The sequence below is a fragment of the Hemiscyllium ocellatum genome, chromosome 46, assembly GCF_020745735.1.
Source record: "Hemiscyllium ocellatum isolate sHemOce1 chromosome 46, sHemOce1.pat.X.cur, whole genome shotgun sequence".
Lineage (NCBI taxonomy): Eukaryota > Metazoa > Chordata > Chondrichthyes > Orectolobiformes > Hemiscylliidae > Hemiscyllium > Hemiscyllium ocellatum.
In genome coordinates, this window is record NC_083446.1 from 2756564 (window position 1) to 2769957 (window position 13394).

Consider the following 13394-nt stretch of genomic DNA (forward strand, 5'->3'; position numbering starts at 1 on the left):
TAGTGGCCAGGGATGTGCAGGTTAGGGTGGATGGGCCATGGGGAATTGTCCCATAGTGCCCAGGGATGTGCAGGTTAGGGTGGGTTGGCTGTGGGAAATTGTCCCATAGTGCCCAGGGATGTGCAGGTTAGGGTGGATTGGCCATGGGAAATTGTCCCATAGTGCCCAGGGATGTGCAGGTTAGGGTGGGTTGGCTGTGGGAAATTGTCCCATAGTGCCCAGGGATGTGCAGGTTAGGGTGGATTGGCCGTGGGAAATTGTCCCATAGTGCCCAGGGATGTGCAGGTTAGGGTGGGTTGGCCATGGGAAATTGTCCCATAGTGCCCAGGGATGTGTAGGTTAGGGTGGGTTGGCCATGGGAAATTGTCCCATAGTGCCCAGGGATGTGTAGGTTAGGGTGGGTTGGCCATGGGAAATGTCCCATAGTGTCTAGGGATGTGCATGTTAGTGTGGATTGGCCATGGGAAATTGTCCCATAGTGGCCAGGGATGTGCAGGTTAGGGTGGATGGGCCATGGGGAATTGTCCCATAGTGCCCAGGGATGTGCAGGTTAGGGTGGGTTGGCTGTGGGAAATTGTCCCATAGTGCCCAGGGATGTGCAGGTTAGGGTGGATTGGCCATGGGAAATTGTCCCATAGTGCCCAGGGATGTGCAGGTTAGGGTGGGTTGGCTGTGGGAAATTGTCCCATAGTGCCCAGGGATGTGCAGGTTAGGGTGGATTGGCCGTGGGAAATTGTCCCATAGTGCCCAGGGATGTGCAGGTTAGGGTGGGTTGGCCATGGCAAATTGTCCCATAGTGCCCAGGGATGTGCAGGTTAGGGTGGATTGGCCATGGGAAATTGCCCCTAGTGTTAGGTGCGTTGGTCAGAGGGAAATGGGTCTGGGTGGGTTACTCTTTGGAGGGTCGGTGTGGACTGCTTGGGCCGAAGGGCCTGTTTCCACACTGCAGGGAATCTAAAAAAAAAGATGTCCGCGGAATCACTGGTGATTCTTATTTTTAAAAAAGTCTGGTTCATTAATATCGTTTAGGGGAAGGAAATCTGTCGTCTTGACCTGGTTTGGTCAGTAACTCCAGACCCATAGCAACAGGGTTGTCTCTGATCTATCCCCTGGTCAATAAATACTCCTGTAGCCAGTGACACCCCCATCTCGTGACAATTATATTGTACAGAGCATTTACAAACATTGTTTTTCCCTAATATATTAAGCGTTCATTCATTTTGATACTCACTTGAATTCAACCTCAAGGGTTTACCCTCCATCACCCATGACCCCATCTCACGATGGGGGTGGTGGAGTAGGCAGTATCCTGGGCTCATCCATTCCATCTGCTTCCCGTTCTTCCTCTCCGTTCTCTTCATTTCCCCTTTTTTGTGCAGTGGTTTTCCTCACCTTTTGGAGAAAGGGCAGCCATAGAAGCAGCAGCAGCGATGGAGCGTAACAGAAACATTTTGTACCTTTGTTCACAAGGTAGGCAGCAGGGTGGCCCAAGTGGTGAGCACTGCTGCCTCACAGTATCAGGGACCCAGGTTCAATTCCAGCCTCGGGCAGCTGTGTGGAGTTTGCACATTCTCCCGATGTCGGCATGGGGGTGCTCCGGTTTCCTCCCAGGGATGTGCAGGTCGGGTGGATTGGCCATGGGGGATTGTCCCATAGTGTCCAGGGATGTACAGGTTAGGGTGGGTTGGCCATGGGAAATTGTCCCATAGTGCCCAGGGATGTGCAGGTTAGGGTGGGTTGGCCATGGGAAATTGTCCCATAGTGCCCAGGGATGTGCAGGTTAGGGTGGATTGGCCATGGGAAATTGTCCCATAGTGCCCAGGGATGTACAGGTTAGGGTGGATTGGCCGTGGGAAATTGTCCCATAGTGCCCAGGGATGTACAGGTTAGGGTGGATTGGCCGTGGGAAATTGCCCCATAGTGCCCAGGGATGTGCAGGTTAGGGTGGATTGGCCATGGGAAATTGTCCCATAGTGCCCAGGGATGTGCAGGTTAGGGTGGATTGGCCATGGGAAATTGTCCCATAGTGTCCAGGGATGTGCAGGTTAGGGTGCATTGGCCATGGGAAATGTCCCATAGTGCCCAGTCATGTGCATGTTAGTGTGGATTGGCCATGGAAATTGTCCCATAGTGGCCAGGGATGTGCAGGTTAAGGTGGATTGGCCATGGGGAATTGTCCCATAGTGTCTAGGGATGTGCAGGATAGTGTGGATTGGCCATGGGAAATTGACCCATAGTGCCCGGGGATGTGCAGGTTAGGGTGGATTGGCCATGGGAAATTGTCCCATAGTGTCCAGGGATGTACAGGTTAGGGTGGATTGGCCGTGGGAAGTAGTGCCCAGGGATGTGAAGGTCAGGGTAGATTGTCCATGGGAAATTGTCCCATAGTGCCCAGGGATGTGCAGGTTAGGGTGGATTGGCCATGGGAAATTGTCCCATAGTGCCCAGGGATGTACAGGTTAGGGTGGGTTGGCCATGGGAAATTGTCCCATAGTGCCCAGGGATGTACAGGTTAGGTGCATTAGTCAGGGGGAAATGTAGGGGAAGGGGTGTCTCTTCAGAGGATGGGTGTGGACGTGTTGGGCTGTAGGGTGTGTTGAACACTGATTCAATGGTGACATTGTACTCTTCTTATTGAACCCTCTACATGACAAACTTAAACCTAAGTCAAATCAAATTCATTAGAATACTTCTCACTGAAATGTGTGCACACAGTATTGAGATATCTTTTTCAAATCTCTGCTTTATTCATGGATACAGAAGGGCCCAACTAGGTACAGGATTCTACTGCAGTGAGACCCGCCCCCACCCTTCACAACATCGGTGACAGCTAGAATCTCAGTACCTAGTGGCACTTTGTGTACCGAGAGGCTATGCCCAGCTTGAGGCAGCCACACACTAAGGTGGCCATCAGAATGAGGGGGGCAATACACCATGAACAAGAACAGGTTAGGGTGGATTGGCCATGGGAAATTGTCCCATAGTGCCCAGGGATGTGCAGGTTAGGGTGGATTGGCAATGGGAAATTGTCCCATAGTGCCCAGGGATGTGCAGGTTAGGGTGGATTGGCAATGGGAAATTGTCCCATAGTGCCCAGGGATGTGCAGGTTAGGGTGGATTGGCAATGGGAAATTGTCCCATAGTGTCCAGGGATGTGCAGGTTAGGGTGGATTGGCAATGGGAAATTGTCCCATAGTGCCCAGGGATGTACAGGTTAGGGTGGATTGGCCATGGGAAATTGTCCCATAGTGTCCAGGGATATACAGGATTGTCCAGAGTGTTTTGTAACAACAACATGAACAAGAGAGGTTAACCCTCCTCCCTCCCTCCCTCACTCCCTCCCTGCCCAGAGGGGTCACCTGTCCTTGTAATCTTACAAAGGGGTATAACTGACCTCTCACCCCCACAATCTGTTCCGAAGGGTAATCCTTTCACTCACTCTAAATTCAGTAAATAACAATTTATTTATTTAACTCCCAACCGTGAAGAAATTAACAGAATTCTTAACAAACTGGACAAATACTCCCTAACTATTACGGAGTGCTGTTTTAATAACATCACGTCTCACGTACATGAACCCAATTAATAAGAACAATAATTAAAAACTTAATTTCTCAAGAAGTTCACACAGAGTGGATCTCCGAGAATGGCTTCACTTACCCTCTCCTGATTCTGCTGTCGGGGACGATTTCTCTGGAACTCTGCTGTTCTGAACGCCTCTCTCCATCACATTCTTGTGTCTGAAATACCTTCTCACTCATTTTCTGGTGTCAAGAATATTCGCAAAACGTGCCGTGTACCTTTAGAGGTGGATGGAGCTATTTTTTTCTTCACAGAGCGTGCAGATTTCTTGGCTCAGCCTGGTATTTCTGTCTCAGATGATGTGTCCCTTCAGCTGACAGGTAGTCTCACCCTCACGTTCAGATGCCCACATAGAGTTATAGAGATGTACAGACCCTTCAGTCCAACTTGTCCATGCCAACCAGATATCCTAAATTAATCTAGTTCCATTTGCCAGCACCTGGCCCGTATCCCTCTAAACTCTTTCTATTCATATACCCATCCAGATGCCTTTTAAATGTTGTAATTGTACCAGCCCCCACCACATCCTCTGGCAGCTCATTCCATACACGTACCACCCTCTGTGTGAAAATGTCACCCTTTTGGTCTCTTTTATATCTTTCCCCTCTCACCCCAAACCTATGCCCTCTAGTTCTGGACTCCCCGACCCCAGGGAAAAGACCATACATCCTATCCAAGCTCCTCATGATTTTATAAACCTCTATGAGGTCACTCCTCCGACCCTCCAGGGAAAACAGCCCCAGCCTGTTCAGCCTCTCCCTGTAGCTCAAACCTTCCAACCCTGGCAACATCCTTGTAAATCTTTTCTGAACCCTTTCAAGTTTCACAACATCTTTCCGATAGGAAGGAGACCAGAATTGTACACAATATTCCAACAGTGGCCTAACCAATGTCCTGTACAGCCGCAACATGACCTCCCAACTCCTGTACTCAATACTCTGACCAATAAAGGAAAGCATACCAAACGCCTTCTTCACTATCCTATCTACCTGCGACTCCACTTTCAAGGAGCTATGAACCTGCACTCCAAGGTCTCTTTGTTCAGCAACACTCCCTAGGACCTTACCATTAAGTGTATAAGTCCTGCTAAGATTTGCTTTTCCAAAATGCAGTACCTCGCATTTATCTGAATTAAACTCCATCTGCCACTTCTCAGCCCATTGGCCCATCTGGTCCAGATCCTGTTGTAATCTGAGGTAACCCTCTTCGCTGTCCACTACACCTCCACCCTCCGTTTCCAGTTGCCTGCCCCCTTTAACACCCCCCCACCCTGTTCCCTGGCCAGCCTCGCTGTTGTGTCCCAGTGAAGCCCAGCGCCCGCTGGAAGAACAGTGCCTCATTTTGCAGTCGGGGACCCCACGGCCCCCCGGGCTCGATAGAGAGTTCAATAAAGTTAGGGCCTGAACTCTTTCCCCCCACCCACCAGGCCTGGGCTAGCACCGAGCCTGCTATTACTGTTACCCCCTCACACCCTCCCAGCCAGATCGTTACCCACTCCTTTGTCTGTCTCTCTCCCTTTGAGCTCCATCCCTACCTATCGTTTACTCCTTAACCCTCCCCTCCAACCCCACCCACTGGACGTAAAGATGCCATCAGCTCTGAGGAAAGGTCACAAGATCAGAAACATTAACTCTCAATTTCTCTCGACAGACTCTGCCAGACCTGCTGAGCTTTTCCAGCAACTGCTGATTACCGCGCTGGAAGATTATACACTCAATAACAGTTTTGAAAACAAAAAGTTTTATTCCATTTAGTTACACATTAGTCATTACTTTTATTTTGACTCTGCAGCTTGGTTAGAGTTTGGTTTAGAGTGGTGCTGGAAGAGCACAGCAGTTCAGACAGCTTCCAAGGAGCAGGAAAATCGACGTTTCGGGCAAAAGTCTTTCATCAGGAATACATCGACTTAAAGACATCATGCTTGGGGAGGGCACGAATTGCAGGCATAAGCCCGAACCATCGAGCCTCCTGCTCCTTGGATGCTGCCTGACCTGCTGCGCTTTTCCAGCAATACATTTTCAGCTCTGATCTCCAGCATCTGCAGTCCTCACTTTCTCCTCGAGGGCAGGAGTTGGTAAAGGATTGGGAATTCCTTCACCAATCAGTCCTTCTGAACTGTTTCATTCAGTGTTGGTCTGGACATCCCTCGCCAAGCAAAACACGGGCAGATTCAGACCATGGGGGCACAACGGTCCCAGTATCCAGCCAGCTGCCCCTCTCAGCCAGGCTGGATTATTGCAATCCTGCAGCCGACACACCCCAGATGGAGCTCTGGCAGGTTCAGGGTGAGAGATCCAGCAGACGGAGAGTAACCACATCTTCTATATTCACAAAGAAACCCAGGATAACCTACCAAAGAAAGCTAGCACCAGTGTATCTCTCAGTATCCCTCTTCACCTAACCAAAGCACCAAACTCAGGGGGATGGAGGAGGTTGGGTAAGGTGACAGGGCAGGAGGCAAGAGTGCTAACTCCCCAGCAGCCAGCCTGCACTCATCACAAACCCTCAGCTAGGAGCAACTCCCTAATCCCACACAGTAACCACCAGAACAGCTCAACTGGTTCAGAGGCAGCAACACTGAGCATTGGGAAACTGTATCCCACACCCAGAGTCACCGTGTACACAGTCCCCGTGTCCCACACTCGGAGTTACCGTGTACACAGTATCCGGTCTCCGTGTCCCACCCTCGGAGTGACCGTGTACACAGTCCCCGTGTCCCACACTCGGAGTTACTGTGTACACAGTCCCCGGTCTCCGTGTCCCACCCTCGGAGTGACCGTGTACACAGTCTCCGTGTCCCACACTCGGAGTCACCGCGCACACAGTCCCCGGTCTCCGTGTCCCACCCTCGGAGTGACCGTGTACACAGTCCCCGTGTCCCACACTCGGAGTTACTGTGTACACAGTCCCCGGTCTCCGTGTCCCACCCTCGGAGTGACCGTGTACACAGTCTCCGTGTCCCACACTCGGAGTCACCGCGCACACAGTCCCCGGTCTCCGTGTCCCACACTCGGAGTTACCGTGTACACAGTCCCCGGTCTCCGTGTCCCACCCTCGGAGTGACCGTGTACACAGTCCCCGTGTCCCACACTCGGAGTTACTGTGTACACAGTCCCCGGTCTCCGTGTCCCACCCTCGGAGTGACCGTGTACACAGTCTCCGTGTCCCACACTCGGAGTTACCGTGTACACAGTCCCCGGTCTCCGTGTCCCACACTCGGAGTTACCGTGTACACAGTCCCCGGTCCCCGTGTCCCACACTCGGAGTTACCGTGTACACAGTCCCCGGTCCCCGTGTCCCACACTCGGAGTTACCGTGTACACAGTCCCCGGTCCCCGTGTCCCACACTCGGAGTTACCGTGTACACAGTCCCCGGTCCCCGTGTCCCACACTCGGAGTTACCGTGTACACAGTCCCCGGTCCCCGTGTCCCACACTCGGAGTTACCGTGTACACAGTCCCCGGTCCCCGTGTCCCACACTCGGAGTTACCGTGTACACAGTCCCCGGTCCCCGTGTCCCACACTCGGAGTTACCGTGTACACAGTCCCCGGTCCCCGTGTCCCACACTCGGAGTTACCGTGTACACAGTCCCCGGTCCCCGTGTCCCACACTCGGAGTTACCGTGTACACAGTCCCCGGTCCCCGTGTCCCACACTCGGAGTTACCGTGTACACAGTCCCCGGTCCCCGTGTCCCACACTCGGAGTTACCGTGTACACAGTATCCGGTCTCTGGGGGGGGGGAGGGGGTGGGGGGGAAAGAGGGGAAAACGCTGGATAAGCAGAATGAGAAAAGCAGTAGGTAGACCCACAGTGTCCCTTAGGGAGGGAATCCCAGGATTCTTTCCCAGCCACACTGAGGGAACGGTGAGATATTTCCAAGTCGGGATGGTGAGGGGCTCGGGGGGGAACTTGCAGGGGGTGGTGTTCCCGTGTACCTGCTGCCCCTTGTCCTTCTGGATGGAAGTGGCCGTGGGTTTGGAAGGAGCTGACGGAGTAAACGCACGAAGGACAGTCCCCAAGGACGGGAGGGGAGACCAGAACAGGGTGGAGGAGGGGGTTAAAGTCTAAGGTTACAGGATAGAGGGCCGTTTGGGACTGAGACAGGGAGGAATGTCTTCACCCGGGGGGTGGGACTGTGGGAATACTGTCCCACAGAAATCCATTGGTGCCAGCTCGCCGAATGTTTTCAAGGGGCTTCATATAGTTCCCAGGGTTCAAGGGTCTTGGGGGAGGGGCGGGGGGAGTGGGAACAGGGGACTGAGTCGGATGGTCCAATGGAATGGGGCTAGCAGGCTGGAGAGGGCCAAATGGCCTGTTCCCGTTCCCATTTTCCACAAAGCCTTGGGGAAAGTCTGCAGTGTGTTGGGGTGTTGAAGGGGGTGGGGTGGGGAGAGGGGGGGTGTTGTGGGGGTGGACATTGGGACCCGGGGTTGCTCTCCACCCTCAGAGTGAAATACCGCTCTCATGGATAGAGAGTCATAAGAGATGGGACAGCACAGAAACAGACCCTTCGGCCCAACCTGTCCATGCTGTCCCAGATATCCCAACCCAATCTAGTCCCACCTGCCAGCACCCGGCCCATATCCCTCCAAACCCTTCCTATTCATATACCCATCCAAATGCCTCTTAAATGTTGTAATTGTACCAGCCTCCACCACATCCTCTGGCAGCTCATTCCATACACGTACCACCCTCTGTGTGAAAAAGTTACCCCTTAGGTCTCTTTTATATCTTTCCCCTCTCACCCTAAACCTATGCCCCTCTAGTTCTGGACTCCCCCACCCCAGGGAAGAGACCCTATCCATGTCCCTGATGACTGTACAGACATCAGCCACCTCCCCGATGCTTCAGGGAACACACATATCCAGCCCAGGGGTGGGCACAGACTGCAGAGGGTATACGCCAGAGGTAGAGGGTACACGCTAGGGGCAGGCAGGGGCAGAGGGAACATGCCAAGGGCAGAGGGTACACGCCAGGGGCAGGCAGGGGCAGAGGGAACATGCCAGGGGCAGAGGGTACACGCTAGGGGCAGGCAGGGGCAGAGGGAACATGCCAGGGGCAGAGGGTACACGCTAGGGGCAGGCAGGGGCAGAGGGAACACGCCAGGGGCAGAGGGAACACGCCAGGGGCAGACGATGGTTCCTGGTAAAGTCAGCCGTGGGGTGCAGTGCAGTTCAATAAAGATTTGTTCACGTGCAGGGAATCCGGCTCCGAGTGGGAATGTTGGATTGTCCGACAGCCAGAATCTCAGTCCCACGGGGAGACCCTCTCTCTCCCATCGCTCCTCGTTAAGGCTCCAGCTGTCGATTCGAGGTGGCGGATGGTTCCGGAAGGTCAGCTCAGCAGTCGCCCCCCGGCCGGGGGTCCACAGAGTCCTTCCTGGGGAACATGTCCATCACTTTCCGATAGACCCGAGCGGCCAGGGTCCCTGCGCTCTTGGACACGGGCAGACGCTGTGGGAGGGAGGGGGTGGGGGGCGACGAGAGGGGAATCCGTCACTGAGCTGCAATCTGACCCTTCCCCCCCTCCCACCAATACCACCCCCACAACCCCGACCCTCACTCTACCACCACCACCCTCCCTCCCATCGCCCCACGGCAACGTCAGACCACTCCCCTCCCTACAAACACCACCCCCCTCCCACCCACTTCCAACCCAAACCTCAAGCAGGTTGGAGAGAAGACCCCACCCAGACCAGCGGCCCCCGGACCAACACTCGATCAAAGAGATCCCATTCTCACGGTCAGCACCAGGTCTCTCTCTCTCTCTCTGTCCTGCTTGCCCCTCACCCCATCTCGGGCAGTCACTCAGCTGGCCCCCTCCCTTCTCTCTCAGTCCACACCCTCGCTCTGTCACGCGTGCTGTCAGTCTGTCTCCCAGTCCGTCACACGCACCCAGTGTGTCTGCCAGTCGACGTTCCCCCACCCCTCGCTCTCCGAGTCTCCTCGGAGTTGGCGCAGCTCCAGCCCCAGGTCGATACATCCCGGGGATCACCTGCCTTTCCCCAGGGACGCTTAACGCACCCCCCACCTCTCTCTGTATTCCCTCCCTCTCTCTGCATTCCCCACCTCTCTCTGGAGGTTGGCTGGAGTGGTGGGTAAGGAGCTGGGTGTCTATCCTGCTCCCCCTCCCCGGGACACCCGAGGGTCACAGACGGTTGGGGGTGGGGTATACTGAAGACCAACCCTACGCTCGATGTAGCTGGAGACAAACTCATCGCTCATCCTGCGGAGCTCCCGGCCGTACTGGACAGCCAGCCAGAAGTTCGGAGGCTCTGAGCGGGTACGATTCCGGAACACCGACACGTCCTCCAGCAGTTCCACTTCGGGAAGCGTCACCCTCCGAGCGATGGGAATGCCATCCTGGAACACCACCGTCTCAGCCTCTGCCAGGGAAAACAGACAGCGGCATCGACAGAGTCAGCTACAAACCAGACGCCCGGCACACCATCGCCACCGTCACCATCATAACCAGGGACGGGAGCGCAGGGCAAGGGGAGAACGGCACCAGAGGGTCAGCACCGAGGGAGTGGGCACTGTCGGAGGGTCAGCGCCGAGGGAGCGGGCACCGTCGGAGGGTCAGCGCCGAGGGAGCGGGCACCGTCGGAGGGTCAGCGCCGAGGGAGCGGGCACCGTCGGAGGGTCAGCGCCGAGGGAGCGGGCACCGTCGGAGGGTCAGCGCCGAGGGAGCGGGCACCGTCGGAGGGTCAGCGCCGAGGGAGCGGGCACCGTCGGAGGGTCAGCGCCGAGGGAGCGGGCGCTGTCGGAGGGTCAGTGCTGAGGGAGCGGGCGCTGTCGGAGGGTCAGTACTGAGGGAGCGGGCGCTGTCGGAGGGTCAGTACTGAGGGAGCGGGCACTGTCAGAGAGTCAGTGCTGAGGGAGCGGGCGCTGTCGGAGGGTCAGTGCTGAGGGAGCGTGCACTGTCAGAGGGTCAGTGCTGAGGGAGTGGGCACTGTCGGAGGGTCAGTGCTGAGGGAGCGGGCACTGTCGGAGGGTCAGTGCTGAGGGAGTGGGCACTGTCGGAGGGTCAGTGCTGAGGGAGCGGGCACTGTCGGAGGGTCAGTGCTGAGGGAGTGGGCAGTGTGACAGATCCCTCTCGCTGCCCCTAACTGATTACAGCCTCCTCCCTCTGTCCCTACCTTCCACCCGCCTGGCCCTGGTCTCTCTGGGACTCGGCCCAGCATTCCCAGGGAGCTGTCCAAGATCCGGCTGGGAACTCCCCCCTCGGAGCTCCCATTCCTCGCTGGGATCAGAGTCCGGCTCCCCAATCTCAAACCGTGTGGCCATCACATTGGGAAGGTGCAGGAGCTTGGATCAATCCAGATCCGATCGGATCAGCTGTGGGGCTGAGAGGGAGACAGCAGCAAACAGTGGGTTACCCAGTCCCTGGAGCTCAGACATTCCCCCCCATAGCCAGCCCCCACCCCCCCCCCACCCCACACACACACACACACACACACACACACACACCGGCTCAGCAAACCCCTGCAACTCACTCGCCCCACACCCACCCTCCCTTCCTACCCACTCCACTCCCCCCCTCTCTCTCGGCACCTCTCTACTCTCTCTCTCTCTCTCTCTCCCCCGTTCTCCTCTCTCGCATCTCTCTATTTCCCCCCTCCCCTTCTCCGCGTCTATTTCCCTCCTCCCCATCTTCACCCTTCCCTCTCTCCCCCTGTATCTCTCTATTTTCTGTCTTCACCCTTCCCTCTCTCCCCCTGTATCTCTCTATTTTCTGTCTTCACCCTTCCCTCTCTCCCCCTGTATCTCTCTATTTTCTGTCTTCACCCTTCCCTCTCTCCCCCCTGTATCTCTCTATCTTCTGTCTTCACCCTTCCCTCTCTCCCCCTGTATCTCTCTATCTTCTGTCTTCACCCTTCCCTCTCTCCCCCCTGTATCTCTCTATCTTCTGTCTTCACCCTTCCCTCTCTCCCCCCTGTATCTCTCTATCTTCTGTCTTCACCCTTCCCTCTCTCCCCCCTGTATCTCTCTATCTTCTGTCTTCACCCTTCCCTCTCTCCCCCCTGTATCTCTCTATCTTCTGTCTTCACCCTTCCCTCTCTCCCCCCTGTATCTCTCTATCTTCTGTCTTCACCCTTCCCTCTCTCCCCCCTGTATCTCTCTATTTTCTGTCTTCACCCTTCCCTCTCTCCCCCCTGTATCTCTCTATTTTCTGTCTTCACCCTTCCCTCTCTCCCCCCTGTATCTCTCTATCTTCTGTCTTCACCCTTCCCTCTCTCCCCCCTGTATCTCTCTATTTTCTGTCTTCACCCTTCCCTCTCTCCCCCCTGTATCTCTCTATCTTCTGTCTTCACCCTTCCCTCTCTCCCCTGTATCTCTCTATCTTCTGTCTTCACCCTTCCCTCTCTCCCCCCTGTATCTCTCTATCTTCTGTCTTCACCCTTCCCTCTCTCCCCCCTGTATCTCTCTATTCTCACTCTCTGGAACTTCAGCCATTTACCTCCAACACTTCCGGGTTCGGTGTCAGCCAATGGCAGGGCGAGGATGTGAAATGTTGCAGCAGCCAATCCGAATGGAGCCCGATGACCCGCCCCTAAAGGGGGAAGTACCAACTTCATAAAAACACCCCGCCCCCCTCCATCACCCTATAGGATATAGAGTATAGAATCTGTATGATAGTGTATATAATGGAGAAGGTGGGCAAGGGAGTGTGGGGGGGGGAGGGGGTGATTGGGGAGTGAGGGGGATGGGGAAACAGAGGGGGGTGATGGGGAGATGGGGGGAGTGATGGGGAGACGGGGGGAGTGATGGGGAGACGGGGGAGTGATGGGGAGACGGGGGGAGTGATGGGGAGACGGGGGGGATGATGGGGAGACGGTGGGGGAGTGATGGGGAGACGGGGGAGTGATGGGGAGACGGGGGGAGTGATGGGGAGACGGGGAGTGATGGGGAGAGGGGGGGTGATGGGGAGACGGGGGGGAGTGATGGGGAGACGGGGAGTGATGGGGAGACGGGGGGGAGTGATGGGGAGACGGGAGATGATGGGGAGACGGGGGGAGTGATGGGGAGACGGGGAGTGATGGGGAGACGGGGGGAGTGATGGGGAGACGGGGGGAGTGATGGGGAGACGGGGGAGTGATGGGGAGACGGGGGGGGAGTGATGGGGAGGCGGGGGGAGTGATGGGGAGACAGGGGAGTGATGGGGAGACGGGGGGGGGTGATGGGGAGACGGGGGGAGTGATGGGGAGACGGGGAGTGATGGGGAGACGGGGGGAGTGATGGGGAGACGGGGGGAGTGATGGGGAGACGGGGAGTGATGGGGAGACGGGGGGAGTGATGGGGAGACGGGGGAGTGATGGGGAGACGGGGGGAGTGATGGGGAGATGGGGAGTGATGGGGAGACGGGGGGAGTGATGGGGAGACAGGGGAGTGATGGGGAGACGGGGGAGTGATGGGGAGACGGGGGGGAGTGATGGGGAGACGGGGGAGTGATGGGGAGACAGGGGAGTGATGGGGAGACGGGGGGGGTGATGGGGAGACGGGGGGAGTGATGGGGAGACGGGGAGTGATGGGGAGACGGGGGAGTGATGGGGAGACGGGGGGAGTGATGGGGAGACGGGGAGTGATGGGGAGACGGGGGGAGTGATGGGGAGACGGGGGAGTGATGGGGAGACGGGGGAGTGATGGGGAGATGGGGAGTGATGGGGAGACGGGGGGAGTGATGGGGAGACAGGGGGGAGTGATGGGGAGACGGGGGGAGTGATGGGGAGACGGGAGAGTGATGGGGAGACAGGGGGGGAGTGATGGGGAGACGGGGGGTGATGGGGAGACGGGGGGAGTGATGGGGAGG

At 56.4% G+C, this 13394-nt stretch overlaps 1 protein-coding gene across 2 annotated transcripts; it reads right to left on the reverse strand.

Annotated features, from left to right (window-relative positions):
* Nucleotides 1-7200: 7200 nt before the first annotated feature.
* On the reverse strand, nt 7201-12077 carry badb (BCL2 associated agonist of cell death b). Of its 2 annotated transcripts, none has more exons than XM_060855551.1 (4): nt 12045-12077; nt 10723-10929; nt 9770-9969; nt 7201-9037 (listed from the first exon to the last, which is right to left on the reverse strand). In XM_060855551.1, exons 2-4 carry the CDS (start codon nt 10868-10870, stop codon nt 8924-8926), a joined length of 462 nt encoding a protein of 153 aa, XP_060711534.1. In that variant the 5' UTR covers nt 10871-10929; nt 12045-12077; the 3' UTR covers nt 7201-8923. The 2 variants fall into 2 exon arrangements, with proteins under 2 accessions (XP_060711534.1, XP_060711535.1); XM_060855552.1 differs by having other exon boundaries at nt 12022-12045.
* Between the last annotated feature and the right edge of the window lie 1317 nt (nt 12078-13394).

What these genes read in the sequence shown, in the direction of transcription:
- badb (XM_060855551.1), bottom strand. Translation starts at nt 10,870, where the DNA reads ATGGCCACACGGTTTGAGATTGGGGAGCCGGACTCTGATCCCAGCGAG. An exon ending in CAGGGCCAGGCGGGTGGAAG is followed by an intron (nt 9,970 to 10,722) that starts GTAGGGACAGAG and finishes TTTCCCTGGCAG; the next exon opens with AGGCTGAGACGGTGGTGTTC. An exon ending in CCAGCTACATCGAGCGTAGG is followed by an intron (nt 9,038 to 9,769) that starts GTTGGTCTTCAG and finishes TCCCTCCCACAG; the next exon opens with CGTCTGCCCGTGTCCAAGAG.